A 15818-nucleotide genomic window follows, 5' to 3' on the forward strand; every position below is an offset into this window, starting at 1 on the left:
TCAGCCACCTTACCAGCACGTTAACTTTCTCAGAGATTTGTTCCCCCCCAGTCTAGGCTTAAGGGGTTAAATACATAAAATAAACACCTTAACAAGATGATACTGCAACATGTACAAGTTAAGCATGTGGGCATATATAAAGAGTTTATATGCATACAACTAGAATTAGTGCAAATGCTCTTATAGAAAACGTAATTAAAGATAGTCCCCTGGGCTTCCCGGGTGGTCCAGTGGTGAAGAATCTGTCTGCCAATGCAGATGGATATGGGTTCAATCCCTGGTCTGGGAAGATCCCACATGCCACAAATACTGAAGCCTGTGTACCACAGTGAGAGTAGCCCCTGCTCACCACAGCTAGAGAAAGCCTGTCTGCAGCAACCAAGACCCAGCACAGCCATTAATTAATTAAATTACTTTAAAAAAGACAGTCACAGCAGACACAGTAATACCTATGGCTGATTAATGCCAATATTGGCAGAAACCAGCACAATACTATAAAGCAATTATCTTTCAATTAAAAATAAACACATTTAATAATAATAATTTTTTTAAAAAAGTCTCTTGTCTCAGAGCAACAGGAGGCCCAGTGGTGGCTAACCTCTGGAGCTGGGTTGACTCCACAGCTTTCAACACGCGCTGAGCAGCACTCTCAGTGCTGGCTGAGTTGGACACTCGCTGCCCTCCCTCCAAACCTGCCTTCCAGGTCTATGGAACTGCCCCTCTGCAGGGCCCTCAACTCAGGTCAGGCCCTCACGGCAGACACAGCCACACACCTTTCCCCCGGAAGTCTCCTCACTACTTGGTGCCCTGGGCACCCCCACCTGACACGCAACCCTCTCTGCTTTAACTAAACAGGCGGGAGTTGGTTCTCCCCTGAAGTCTCCTCACCTCCGTTTTCCACAGGGTTGGGAAGTGGCGTCAGGGAGTCCCATGCCACCTGATTCCAATTCCAAAATTTTAATCTTCCAACCCTGAACAAAAAGGCCTCTTTATTTCTTGGAGGCTGTGCTGTCCAGAATTTATGTAACACCCTCAACCCCCGTTTGCCGCCATAATCTCCCACCTCCCACCTTTTGGTCACTTGAACCCATTCGTCGAGGACCAAGGAGAGAGCAAGATGGTAAGCTGGGCCCACCATCTTTGTGGCTGACACTGAAGCTGCGGTGGATAGCACACCAACAACCTGCCGCTTTGCCCTGCTGACACGCTCCTCTACTCCACACCCGTGTGCCTCTGAAACAATAAGCTCAAACACTTCCCTCTCGTCCTGCCCCTGGCTACTCTATCCCCTCTTGTGACTCCACCGGGACCCAGGCCTTGGCCCCTCTTCCTTGGGCCCCTACTGGATTCTGCAGCTGTCCCTGCAGCTGTGCTCACAGCCTCTGGGCCGCTCCCCTCCTGCACTAGTCTTCCGTCACCCCTGCGTCAACTCTGCAGTCTCATCTCTCCACGACCGCAGACGGGCTGCTGGGTGCTGCAGACAGACAACTGCGTGGTCCTGAGGACCGCAGCCGTGTTAACTCTGTGGTTTCAGCCTTGTCTGGGCTCCCGTGGCCTCCTGGCCAACCCACAGTTTCCTGGCTGGCTCCCCATCTGACTGCTTTGCAGGAGCTTTATCTTGAACCTTCTCAAGCCTTCTGAAACTGTGCTGCCCCGCCTCCTTAGACTGCACAGAGAAGAGGGAAGTCCTAAGACTGGGAAGCCCTCTCTTCAACAGCCTGCCCCCCAGCTGTAACCTAACCCTATCTAGGGGTGGGAAGGGTGGGGCTTTGCCCACACGCGCCTGCCCTGCTCCTCCCCAGCAGGTCAGTCCCTTCCGTCAGCATTAAGCTCCTCAAGCGTCTGCACTTCAAAACAACACTTCAGAGAGCAACTGCCTGCATCTCTCTCCCGCCTCAGGCACACTTCTGTTGAGAGTTGTCTACAGACACTTTCTGCACTTCCTCGTCTTCCATCCACACCCCGATTTACCACCGTCTGGCTTCTTCACTCCACTGAAATAACTCTCCGAATGTCACCAACAGCTTCCTCCCTTGGTTCCAAGCCCAAAGGGCAAGCTGTGGCGCTCACTTCTTCTTGCCCTGCGACAGAGGATGCTATAGATCACTCTTCCTTGCCATCTTTTCTTCACTTGGTCTTTTAGTGCTATATTCTCCTGGCTCTGACATTTCTAATCATTTCTTCTGCTTTTCCTTTTATGGGCAGCCTTCTTCTGCCTGTCCTTCAAAGTCTGAATTCTGGTTCCATCCCAGGCAGTCTTCTCCCATCTCTGTATCAGGCTTCTGGCCCAGCAAATCCAAACGCAGGGCCTTGCCTAACATCAAAGCGCTGGGTTCTCTGCTGAGTGCCAGGCCCACATGCCCAAAGCCTACTTCTGGACCCGATGCACCCCAAAGATGCCTCAACTTCAACACATTCAAAACCAAATTCAGGATTCCCTGCTGGTCCAGTGGCTAAGATCCCATGCTCCCAATGCAAGGGGCCCAGGTTCAATCCCTGGTCAGGGAACCAGATCCCACATGTCACAACTAAGAGTGCATGCTTAAGATCCCACGTACTGCAACAAAGACCCAGTGCAGCCAAATAAATACTTCAAACAGAAAACAAATTCACCTTCCATCCACACCCACTCCTCTTCCTGCTCTTTCTTCCCTTCCTTCTGCACAAGTACATCTACATCACCTATTTAGATCCTTTTGTACCCCTTAGGTCTCCACACATTCCTTCTTCCTGGTTCATGTCTCTCTATCCTCTTTAATCTGATTCTCACTCAGTCTTCAGATTCCCAATTTCAGTTTCTCTGGGTACATTCTCCTAACTGTCCAACTCTAAGTCAGGCGACTGTCCCAAGAACTACAGCAGCACCGTTCATGAGTGTGTGGATGTCACTGTCTGCTTACTTGTATGTAACACCCACTGAGCTGTGACTTCAGGGATGGCAAGGATGCCATCTGTTGAATTTCCAGCACTTAGCATGTAACTGGCACATAAAAGGTACTAAGCACAAAAGGTACTAAGTGTGGACTAAGCAAACAAATGAACACAGAAATGTGAAAACAAGCTGATCTTCTAAAGTGTTTAACTCTTAAATGTGTTACCTAGAGGTACAGGATATCACAATATGATATATTGCCCCTTTATAAACTAAGGTATGCATTATAGTGGGAAATATGTTAAAATAATACAGCATTAAAAAGCAAATACATTTCTTAATCACATTTAAGGAAATTATTATATTAAGATAACCTGGCCCAACTCTTAAACTTGAGATGATTACATCTACATGAGTGGGTTCAGTTTCAAATGTGTTCCCAGCCACTTTAAGAATTTTTTAAAATGACTCTGAAATATATCCTCTTTGGTTGTAAATATTTTGAACTCATTTCTTCACAGAGCTCCTACCTTAACTACAATCAGTGGAACCAAACGAAACACCAAAAATGCCACTTTGTGCTTATATCACACAAGGACATTAACTATTGTAAAGGTCTTGACCTTTGTATGACAGAAGGGCACATACATCTGAAGTCTGAGGAACAAGCAAAAAACACACAATATGATGTAACCCAAATCTGATTAATACTTCTCTGAGTGTTACAAGAACAAAGAGAAGGATAAATCTGGAGACTGAGACTTTGCTAATGAGAAGGAAACCTGTCTAGAAGGATAGAAGTCAATGTGTTCCACGAGCAGACCTTCCATATCGAAGTCGGCAGTGACCTCTGCGTCTTCACCTAGGAGGGTTGAGCTGGTTGATGATGGCAAGGGGACGTTGATTTTCTCTAAGCTCATTTCTTCTTCCAAAGTTTTGATCCAGTCTGGACTTTTTAAAGTAATTGTTATAGTCCTACCCAATAACTGGTTGAGTAAAAGAGATACAAAATTAAAAATTCATTGGCATGAAAAGTAAGTATCTTGGAATAAAGTGTCTAAGTTATAACAATAGTTTAGGCTTAACTCAGTTAGATTTATTCAACACAAATCATTTCACATATACTGTATTGTCACCTAGTTTCAAATGTCCCCAATCCTCCCTTTAAAAACATATGTTAGGGAGTTTCCTGGTGGCCTAGTGGTTAGGACTCCAGGCTTTCACTGTCATTGCTGTTGTTCAGTTGCTAAGTCATGGGCCTCTCTTTGTGACCCCATGGACTGCAGCATGCCAGGCTCCTCTGTCTTGCACTATCTCTCAGAGTCTGCTCAAACTCATGACCCTTGAGTCGGTGATGCCATCACTGCCATGGCCCAGGTTTAATCCTTGACCTCAGAACTTAGATCTGACAAGCCACACAGTGTGGCCAAAACAAAACAGCCTATTGCTGCTAACCTCAGGTCTTCTTTTCTAGGATGCACACAAATTTAAGTTTTCTTTGCTGCAGTAAGTATCTTTCCCAGGTCAGATCTAAATTCACTGATAACTCTGCTACATAAATTTATACTTCCTTTTGATCCACAGATTAACTGTTTCCACATGAGACAATCAAAGAAAGGATAGTAGAAAATTCTTAAAATACTTTCCTGTTCATTTAGACTTTTCAGCATTTCAAATGTCACAAGTATACTAAAGAAAATCTAACATCATTTTAAATCTTCAACAAAAGTTAACCATTCGGAAAACAGAAAGACTGGTATCTGTGAAACTGGCACACGGACGTTTCTAAAAAGTTGAGAAGCTTTTAGACAAAAGTATAGTCTAAAACAATCAATGTATTGTAATCAAGTTACACTGTCCTGTCATATTAAAAAATACTTTCCTTAAATGTTACTGACATCAGAATTCTTTGATGGCACAGTCTGGAAAGGCTGATAGCTGCTGGCCTGAACAGCACAGTCCTGTTTAATAGGAATTCAGCATCCATGCTGGAAGTCTGAAGTCAGAACTAGGCAATAGGTTTCATGGACCATTTATTTTTTTAAGTCAACAACCTTTGTTATGCATTCACCAAAGAATACTAACAAGTCTTCTTAAGCCTCAATCACTATAATGGCCACTTAAGATGCACTTCATCAAGAATATTCACAGAGATCAGAACCAATTGAAAAGGAAGAAATTTAGATGCTGGAAAAAAAATGCTCAAGAAGATTATCCTTTAGGTTTGCCCTGCTTACACTGTGTACTTTTTCCAGATTCTCCCCTGAAATGGAAGAGTTCCTATTGATCTACTTGTATCTAGAAGATCTGGGCTGAAACAACTGTAGTAACAAAGACAGAGGAGAGGTTTGGAAATGTCTGACTTTCAAAATGTTCTCTAGAAACATTATTCTTTCAGAATTTGGAAAACCTTTTAAAGGAGCTAAGGGTGGATACTTTCTAAAAGTGTAACACAGACTTGAGGGTGAGGGACAGAGCTGAAAAAGAAGGGAGAAAAAAACTAAACAAGGAAAATGACCAGGGGAAAGGCAGAAGAAATATTCAAAAAAGGAGTAAGAACAGACAAGGAATGCCAGTTGAGAGCTGCTCTTAAATATTAACAACACCATGGGCGGAGGAAAGGCTTAAGATATTAAAGGCAGAATTAAATTTAAAAATCAGTAATTTCTATATGGTGAAACCACAGCAAAGTCACAAGACGAACTGGGAAGAACATATACAGCACATTATGAAAAGGAATTAACATCAAGGGAGCTTCAAAAGATGAATACCCCGGGGGGAACACAGGCTAAGGTCATAAACAGCTCGCCAGAGAAGTACAAAATGACCAGTTAATCGAAAAACTCTCCATTGAAATCTTAACACAGAAGTGACATTCTACTTCTAGTTTCTCAGACTGTCAAAGTTAAAAAATAATTAGGATGTTGGATGTTAGGTAATCTGAGGCATCATGCAACTAGATATTCGAAACACATTTAGATAATTGCTGCATGTATCTTAAAAACACAGTCCTCAGACACTAAATCACTGAATGGTTTAGATTCAACAAATGCTACTTTACCTCTTTCCCATTCAGGTTCAGAACACTCAAGGCAGAGCTTCCCTCCAAAAATGTAACCCACATTTTATCTTCCACAAATCTTTAAGGAAGAGAAAAACAAACAATAAAAAGACGTAATGAGTACCTCAGATGTAACCAGCCCAACGACTTTGATTACTGATCAGCAAGGACTTACAGACACCAGGAAGCAAAAATACAAGCCTGAGAGTGGCAGGGCCAGCGGTGACCTGGAGAGGGCACTCCTTCCCTAAAAGCATTCAAATTCAAATTCCTTTAGATACTGGGTTGGCCAAAAAGTCCGCCAGGGGAAGGTACGGAAAAATCCAAGTGACCTTTCTGGCCAACCCAATACAGTGTTACTAAAACTGTCTGTCAGCATGCATGGGCCTGTGGGACTCCAAATGTGCTTTGTACTTTCTTCCTATTTTTACTCAATAGGATAGGAGCATTCTAGACTTTCCCCCCAATTAATGTAAGTAGACTGCTCCATCTACATTTCCATCTAAATAAGAGATTTACATATAATTTACATATGATGACTTCAGTCCTTCCCTAATGGTTGGCATACTCTGGAGCCGAAGGTGATGACCAGTTTAGCAGACAGGTGATGGGACAGTAGTCCTGTCCTCCTTTACTTTCAGCATCTCCCCTGTCTGTTCTACCTCGGTGGTCTTAAGGTGGAACGATCAGAATATTCTAGGTGAGGAGGTATCACATGCTTTTATAATGTCAGGATAACATTATCCTTTTTTTGTTAGCAGTACTAGTTCTGTTACCAATACTTCTTCCAATGACAACAAGCATTTTGGGGAAAGCTTTTGGTTGCAATTTAACACTATCAGGGGAGTGGGTAATTTTCCTCGGCTCTGTCTCGTCACAACAAAAATTTGAGGCAACGGATGTTAAAGCCCTTGGCACATCACAGCTCTCGAACAGTGTTACAGCTCCCTCAGTTTTCTTTAGAAAATAAAGGAAGATACATCCTCGAGACATGAGGGCATGCCGACCCAAAACATGGGGAGAAGAGAGAGACAGCAAGCGAGTGCAAGAAACAGAGAACGAGCGTGCATGCGCAGGAGAGAGAGAGACGCCTGGCCCTTTGGCTCCTCTTTTTATATGTTTTTTTCCTCCCCCTGGGCCTGCCCTATGTAAACGGGGCTAGCCAGGAGGGCTGTTTGTTCTTCCTGGGGTCCTCACTCCGGTCCTCGGACCTTCCTCTGTCCTATTTTCGAGGGCTTTTCCCTTGCCTTTTAGCCACCACCATTCTGGACTCCTTTTTCCTATTCTAACTACTGAGTAACACCAAGCTCTTTAGAGACTAGAAAAAAGGCAGGAAGGTCCTTGCCCTGAATCAGGCATTCATCCCTATGGACACTCTGGGCTCTCTCTCACCCAGAGAGCGCTCATTCTCTTTTCTCATCCCATCTTTTGGGTCGGCATGCCCTCATGCCTCGAGGATGTATCTTCCTTTATTTTCTAAATAAAACTGAGGGAGCTGTAACACCATCCAATATCTGTGATACTCCAAGGGCTTTAATGTCCGTTGCGTCAAATTTTTGTTGTGACGAGACAGAACCGAGGAAAATTACCCACTCCCCTGACGGTGTTAAACTGCAACCAAAAGCTTTCCTCAAAATGCTTGTTATCATTGGAAAAAGTACTGTAAACTCTGAGCAGGAGTTTACACTTGCTCAGAAAGACATTTATCTGCTTCTGTGCTGCCCACTCAGTCCACATGATGCTCCCAGTAGTTTGGCATTTCTGTACTTGGCAACGCTTACTGTCATTGGGAAATTTCACCATGACTTCCTGGAGTCTTAAGATCTCTAGACATTTTTTGTTTCATTTGAAACCTGTGGGGTAGATCTTTGTCAAACAATTTGAGGTAAGTCTAAATATAATTTCTTCTCTATTTGCCCATTTACTCTCAGAAAGGAGAGGAGGCTTCTCAGGCAAGCTTCTCACCCTGCAAGAAACCAAGCCATCTTCATTCTGTGGGCCATTCTGGTAAACACCTAAGGAAGCCATTACACACACGCCTATCTTTCTTAGATTCCGAATAGGAACTGAGTCTTCAATTCTTCCTCCATCTGTCAGAGCACCCAGTATAGAGATTTGCCCACTAAACAGCTATACAACATCCCTCAATAAACACATGAAACAGCACAGAAAGGAATTTAACAGTACCTCTTCCCTATAAATTCAAATACACTTATTCAGTTTGTCCAAACTGCTGTACACTGGGAAGAGAACATTTTTTTCCAACAACGCAAGAGGCATCTGGTTCTGCAAAAGGCAGATGGTTAAGTCCATGGGCTGCCATTTCCTTGTCCAGGGGATATTCCCAACCGAGGGATTGAAGCCAAGTCTCTGGCACTGCAAGCAGATTCTTTACTGACTGAGCTACCAGGGAATTTCCACAAATACTCACATACTAGTCAAATACTAAGTAAGGCAATTTTTATTACAGAAGACATTATTTGCAAATCATGAGTTGCTTTTTTTTTTTTTTACATTACTCACCTTATGAGTATAACTTCACCAAAATTTGTAAACTGCTGTAAAAGCTCATCAATCAAAGCATCGTTGAAAAAATTATTTTCCGGTAAAGAGCTCCTGATTGAGACCAGCACCGTGCCATCTGGTGGACCCTGAACTGCGATTACTTCCTTATAAATGTTTTGCCTCTCTTCAGCTTCAACTTCAAATATATCAATATCGATCAGGGCAACGACAGGCCTTCAGCATAAAGGAAGGGAGACATGTTAGGAACCTTACAGAAATGATGTATTTCAAATAAATTTCAAGCATGATTAGAAATATGGAGATTGCTTAAACCTATGGTCAGAAGTCTTTAGCTCGGCCCTTCCGTAGTGCAGCAAAGTGCCAGGAGTCCAAGTGTAGAGGATTTTGCTTTCATCTTGAAAACTAGCATTTAGGAGATCTAAATCTTCAGCTGCAGTCAAAATAAAACACAGGAGAAGGCACCTGAGCATGACAGACCACATGGAGCTCCTTCATTTCACTAGCTTCAGTTGCCTGAGGCTGGGATACCAGACACACTTGCTAATGGGCATGAAGTCTAGACTCGGTTAAGTCATGGTTTTTTGGTGAGGTCATCATATTACACTTTACTTAGTTAAAACTAAGATGAGCCTTTACTTCTGAGACTTCATGACCAGAGTTTTACAGATAATTGAACAGACAAGTAGCAGTTCAAAATATTTGCAAAACCGCTTGAGCTATTCCAGCTAGAAACCTCGCTTAGCACTCGGTTGTAAGTGCACCGATGGTTTCCCTGCTGGTCTCTGTGACTGCTTCACTGACGGGAAGAACACTGAGGAATCAAAGCTCTCAGTGTGAGCAGCCTGAGAGGTTTCAAGTTTAATAGTTAAATTGTATTTATTTTATTCTAGATAACCTGGGCTGAGAAAAAATGTAGTCCTCTTGGCCTTATCTGATATTTATATCATTCCCCTCTTCCTTGTAAAATCTGCACTGACTTATTTAAATGAAGAAGTCCACCTGATCTATCAAAAGGCCACTTCCGTCTTCTCCAGAGGACACGGTCTGTCCATGCAGGGGTGCGGCACTTTTCACTAGTATCGTAGTCATCAGAAAACAAGTCATATTTATACGTTGGAGCAAAGGTCACTTTTCCTTCTAAAAATCCTCTAAAAATCTATAATAAACATACATAAAGGAAGTTATTTCAAAAAGGCAAAAACATTCTGTTTTCATGCAGGCAGTCATGTACTAAATGTCTATTATGAGCTGGAGACTCATGAAATCTATGTGCCTCTGAAGAACACTTCTAACTGAATGGAAGAGGGCTTAAGACAAAATAACCTAGAACGCGGGCTTTTTCATCTCACTCACTTGACGTCTGAATAAACAAAGTACAAAAACTTGAACGATGAAATTCCACCAGACTTTTGAGCAATCAAACATTTAGAACTGTATGGGATTTTGGAAATCACATTGTGTGATGTCTCATTCTCAAGAGGAACTGGAGCCTAAGAAGGTTACATGGTATCTATCAGAATTTAAGTCTGCTGATCAGAAAGGTACCATAGCAAGTAGCCTCAATCACCTCTTCCTAAAAATTGTTTTAAAATAAATTCTTCCAGTAACTTCTCTGGCAGTCCAGTGGTTAAGAGCCTGCATTTCCAATGCAGGGCAAGGTGCAGGTTCAATCCCTGGTCAGGGAACTAAGATCCCACGTGTCACACGGCATGACCATAAATAAATAACAAAAAATGAAAGTAGATTACCATAAGATCTTAAGGGCCAAACAGTCTTGATGAGTAAGATCTTAAATTTGCTACTACTGAAAGAAAAAAAGTATATTCTTCTACTTGAAAGTGAATTTTACAGAGATATGATATACTTTTCCTCCTGGAAATTATCATAAATTTTCCTTTCTTTTTCCTTTTTTTTAAAAAGAGAAGGCAATTTTCTATCTGTTTAACTATATATATATATTTAAAAAAGGCTTCCTGGGTGGTGCTAGTGTAAAGAACCCATCAGCCAATGCAGGAGACATAACAGACCCAGGTTTGATCTCTGGGTCTGGAAAATCCCCAGAAGGGCATGGCAACCCACTCGAGCATTCTTGCCTGGAGAATCCCACGGACAGAGGAGCCTGGTGGGCAACAGCCCAAAGCATCACAAAGACGGTCACATGACTGAAGTGACTTAGCACATACTTATTAAGTATAGACTCCAAGAGGTTGTTAAAAAAGAAAACAAAAACTTTAGGGAAAGCATGTTTTCATAATCAAAGATCCCCTTCTTCCCAATGCAAGTTATCTTAGATATGTATATACCTGTCCAGCATTTTTCTGATTGATAAGCTGATCTCCTGCAATAAGAGAATCCCAGTTTTGCTGTCTGATAAGCTCCTTCACTTCCTCATTAGGGAGATCGATTCGGTAGTTGAAATCACCACACCAAAACACATAGTCATGGGAGAAGAGCAGCCTTCCCTGGAAGCAGAGAGACAGAATTCCAAACAATCAACTCACAAAATGTTTTACAACTTTTTCTTTGCCTTACCCCTGCCAGGTTTGATTTATTTAACCCCACAGTAACAACACAAGGAGTTATCTATTTGCTGACATTTCTAGGAATTATTCTAACTTTTCAAAAACTGATATAGAATATGGGGTGAACTGAATGCGCTACAAAGCTTCCTTTTTGAAAACAAGCAGCAAGAGTTTACCATTGGAAAACTCAACTTCCGAGCTATTTCTACAAAATCGTCATTTCGCTCTTTGACCTGGGACTGCCCTGCAGCGAAGTGGCTGCAGACAAAGCAGAGGCTTGTGGTGTGGAACAGCATCCGTATCGCAACTGCTCCCTTATTTCCAGTTGCGCCTCCCATTCCAGTTTTCACAGTATCAACCGCAACATCCCTTTAAAAGGAAGAATTCGAAATCAAAGAACAGAAATTTCAACAGTTCTTCGTGCGTAAGAAATAAGGAATGTCTATTACACAATTACAACACTATACATCATGGGCACTTTGTAGGGAAGCCTGTGAAATAGTGGAGAGAAACTATTAGCAATTCTTTAATCAAGAACATATTTAAACAAGAGTTACCATGTGATCCAGGGATTCCACCCACTCCTGGGGATATGGCCGGAGAAAACTATAATTTGAAAAAAACACATGCACCCTAACGTTCACTGCAGCACCATTCACAATATCAAGACATGTAAACAACTTAGATGTCCCTCACAGATGAATGAATAAAGAAGATGTGGTACATAAATACAATGGAATACTACTTAATGATACAGATGAACTTATTTACAAAACAGAAATAGACCCACAGACATAGAAAACAAACTTATGGTTACCAAAGGGAAGGCGCGAGTGAGAGGGCGTATAAAATGGATAACCAACAAAGACCTACTATATAGCACAGAGAACCATACTTGTTTGTAATAACCTATAAGGGAAAAGAATCTGAAAAAGAATATATCTATGTGTGTTTGTGTATATATATATATACACACACACAAATGCATAACTGAATCACTTTGTTGTACACTTGAAACTAACACAATTTAAATCAACCATCACCCATCGTGTATGTTCATGCACAGTCGTGTCCGACTCTTTGAGACTCCATGGACTGTAGTCCGCCAGGCTCCTCTGTCCATGGAATTTCCCAAGCAAGAATACTGGAGTGGGGTATCATTTCCTTCTCCAGAGGATCTTCCTGACCCAGGGACTGAACCCGTCTCCTGTATCTCCTGCATTAGCAGGTGGATTCTTTACCACTGAGCCATCTGGGAAGTCCATATAAATCAACTACACAGACTTGTGGACTCTGGGAGAAGGGGAGGGTGGGATGTTTCAAGAGAACAGCATTGAAACATGTATATTATCTAGGGTGAAACAGATCACCAGCCCAGGTTGGGTGCATGAGACAAGTGCTCGGGCCTGGTGCACTGGGAAGACCCAGAGGGATGGGGTGGAGAGGGAGGTGGGAGGGGGGACCGGGATGGGGAATACATGTAAATCCATGGCTAATTCATTTCAATGTATGACAAAAACTACTGTAATGATGTAAAGTAATTAGCCTCCAACTAATAAAAATAAATGGAAAAAAAAAAAAAGAACACTCAAAAACAAGAACCATGCGTCAGTATTTCTCTGAAGCCACAAATACGCCAGGCCTCTTGGTTACCTGGTGTTAGGAGGCAGCCTTAGGAGAGCCATGTGTCTACTCACCTGATGAATGGAGCGTGCTGTGGTCTGATAAAAACAAACAGACAGACGCCCACCAACTGCTCAGAGGCCAGCAGTACATACTTGTTGTCTCTGGAGATGGTCTTCTGAAGTTCCACAGCCCAGAGTTTCTGATTTGTTGTGCTACCAGAAAATTAACAAGGGAATCTTCAAAAAGACGGTGACAGTAATACAGCCTATTTCTGTATGACAGTTATCAATTATACCTTTATACGCTCAAATTTAATACAATTAGTGACATCACGAAATCCACACCAACTGTGAAATCTTTATGCAGGCTGGGTGTTTCTGTCTCCTTTAAAAAAGGAAAACTTAAAACTGAGCCAAAAGAACATCACACGTCAAAAGTCTATGCTATGACTCCCTTACAAAGAAAATTGAGCTTTCTTATTAAATAAGTGCTCACTGTGTGAGCAATCCCAAGCTTGTACACTTTATTTTTTCCTTATTTATTCATTAGGATACCAGAGAAGAACATGCTTCCAGATACATTTTTCCCCTTTTTCTTATTTCTATGAATTATAATATCCCTTTAAAAACTTATTATGGAAAATTTTAAACATATACAAAAAAGATAATCATAAAATAAACCACCATATACCCAGCTTCAACAATTATCCACATTTTGCCAATCGTTCTTCTTTCATAACTCCCCACCCCTTTTTCTAATCTTGGAATATTTTATGACAAATCTGAGAAAAAATTATCCATTTCACCCAAAAACGCTTTACTAAGCATCACTAATGCAACAGGATTTTTATTTTTCTGTAATCAAAAGGCCATTATCACACTTAAACATTAACACTTCCTCAATATCATATTAATACTGAGGTCATTCTTACATCTCCCTGTTATCTAAAAAAAACAGTTTCTTAGAGCTGGTTTCTGTAAAACAAGGTCCAAACAAGGTCTACACACTGCATGTGCTGGTTGCCTCCTCAGGTCTTTCTCAGTCTTTAACTGTCTCTCGGCTTGTCCCATCCTCTTTTTTAATTTTTTTTTTCATCCTCTTTTTTAATGCTCTTTATGTTTTAAGAAGCTGGATTATTTGTCTGCAAGATGTTTAATAGTCTGGATTTGCCTGATGTGTCTTCATGATACCTTGTACTTCTGTCAGCTTTGTTTTAAACTGGTAACTGTAGAAGCGTGATTCAATTTTATTGATTTGTTTTGGCAAAAATAACCTCATGTGGAATAGTCAGCCTTACATCACAGCAGGAAGCATGTAATTGCTGAGATATTACATCTAATGGGCTGTTCAGACTGTGACAATTAACTCCTTATAAAGAAGTTCCTCCACTGATCCTTCTATAAGGTTTTAACATCAACTGACGATTATTGCCTAGATCCATTATTTCAACAGGGGTTGCGTGCTAAGTTGCTTCAATCGTGTCTGACTCTTTGCTACCCCATGGACCATAATCTGCCAGGCTCCTCTGTCCATGGGATTCTCCAGGCATGAATACTGGAGTGGGTTGCCATTTCCTTCTCCATCAACAGAGGTTACAACATGTTGATTTCATAATTTCAGCATTCCATGGGCATTTGTAATGAATTGGAATTCTTCTGTAAAGAGCTTTTATCAACTATCCAGTTATTATGAAACATGTTTATACAAAGGAGGTAGGAAAAATGCTTGTCTTTCTCTTTATACATTTTCAGAGTAATCAAGTTTGTGCCCAAGACTCGTCCCACTCTTTGTGACTCCATGGACTGCAGCCCTCCAGGATCCTCTGTCCATGGGAATTCCCAGGCAAAAATACTGGAATGAGTTGCCATTCCTTTCTCCAAGGGATCTTCCCAAACCAGGGATCAAACCTGGGTCTCCTGCATTGCAGGCAGATTCTTTACCGTCTGAGCCAACAGGGAAACCCCAAGAACCTCCAACAGCAAGCACAAATAGCCATTTCACCTAAGAACATCCTGATGAAGCAGTAAATATTACTAACTTTGTCAAAGCTCAATCCTAGAAGCCCATCTTTTTAGTATTCTGTGTAATGAATGGAAAAATACAAACCAACCACTTTTGCTGCACAATGAACACATACATGATGGCTGTTTCAGAAAAAAGCACTCAAGTCTGAGGTCAGAGCTGAGGTCACTTTTTTTATAGAATACAATTTTTACTTGGAAAAACTAGTGACAGACACACTATTGTTATTCAGATTTAGATTATCTGGCAAACATGTTTTCAACCATGCCTGCGTTTTCAAGGGACATGACCTTGAAAATTTCTAATAAAAAAATTTACGTTTTGAAGAAAAAGGGGGAATTTTGATACACCTGTATTTGCTATTGTGATCCTGACAGCTTCCCAATACTTGAAGAATTTGCTGAAGAGATGAAATTAATTTGGTGATGAAATTAACCAATATGATGTTTTGATCCTGTATAACGATATGTATCAAAACCTGAAAGACCTACATAATTCAATAAACTAATATGTTCCAAATGCCTAATGAATGACGTGTCAAAATCATGCAAGGCTAAAAGACAGACTGATGTTTTAGTATAACTGAGCACAAAAAGTTCATCACTATGGTTTCAGATTCCACATTGTAACTAACCGTTAAAAATGACTATTTGCTGAGTATTATCAGAGAAGAAATAATCTAAAAAGGCTATTAAAATATTTTGGTTTCCAACTACATATTTATGTGATTTTCTTCATATATTTCAATCAAAACAACACACTGCAACAGACTAATGCAGAGGTAGATGTGACAACCCAGCCATCTTAAACCAGACTAAATAGATTTGCAAACTATCAATCAACGCCATCCTTCTTAGTAAATTTTTGTTTTGGAAAATAGTTACTTTTCAGAAAAAAAAAAAAAGTGTTACTTTTGTTAACATGTAATGACTTTATTATTGTTATTTTTAAATGAACTGAATGTTTAAAAATTTTTGTCTCTAATTTCTAATGTGATACGTATCAAGAGATAAAACCACACAAATAAAAGTTCTTTAAGATTTTCAACATTTTTAAGAGTGTGGAAAGACCTGAAACCAAAAAGTTTGAGAACTACTATTTGAACTACAGTTTAAAAAGCATCCTCACATATATCATCTTTTATCTATCCTTGTAATAAGTACTTAGTTACCTGCCCCCCATGTTCATC

At 41.1% G+C, this 15818-nt stretch overlaps 1 protein-coding gene across 10 annotated transcripts in view; it reads right to left on the reverse strand.

The window, feature by feature from the left end:
* SYNJ1 (synaptojanin 1) overlaps positions 1-15818 on the reverse strand; it is an 89650-nt gene that overhangs the window by 18976 nt on the left and 54856 nt on the right. For all 10 annotated transcript variants that reach the window (XM_070455159.1, XM_070455162.1, XM_070455158.1 and 7 more), the window contains 8 exons: positions 12679-12819; positions 11158-11350; positions 10763-10921; positions 9459-9615; positions 8772-8889; positions 8457-8672; positions 5934-6012; positions 3696-3858 (listed from right to left, as the gene is read on the reverse strand). In XM_070455159.1, coding sequence (XP_070311260.1) covers positions 3696-3858; positions 5934-6012; positions 8457-8672; positions 8772-8889; positions 9459-9615; positions 10763-10921; positions 11158-11350; positions 12679-12819 — 1226 coding nt within the window. The remainder of the gene's footprint in view (positions 1-3695; positions 3859-5933; positions 6013-8456; positions 8673-8771; positions 8890-9458; positions 9616-10762; positions 10922-11157; positions 11351-12678; positions 12820-15818) is intronic.

The sequence above is a fragment of the Odocoileus virginianus genome, chromosome 25 (assembly GCF_023699985.2).
Source record: "Odocoileus virginianus isolate 20LAN1187 ecotype Illinois chromosome 25, Ovbor_1.2, whole genome shotgun sequence".
Classification (NCBI taxonomy): Eukaryota; Metazoa; Chordata; class Mammalia; order Artiodactyla; family Cervidae; genus Odocoileus; species Odocoileus virginianus.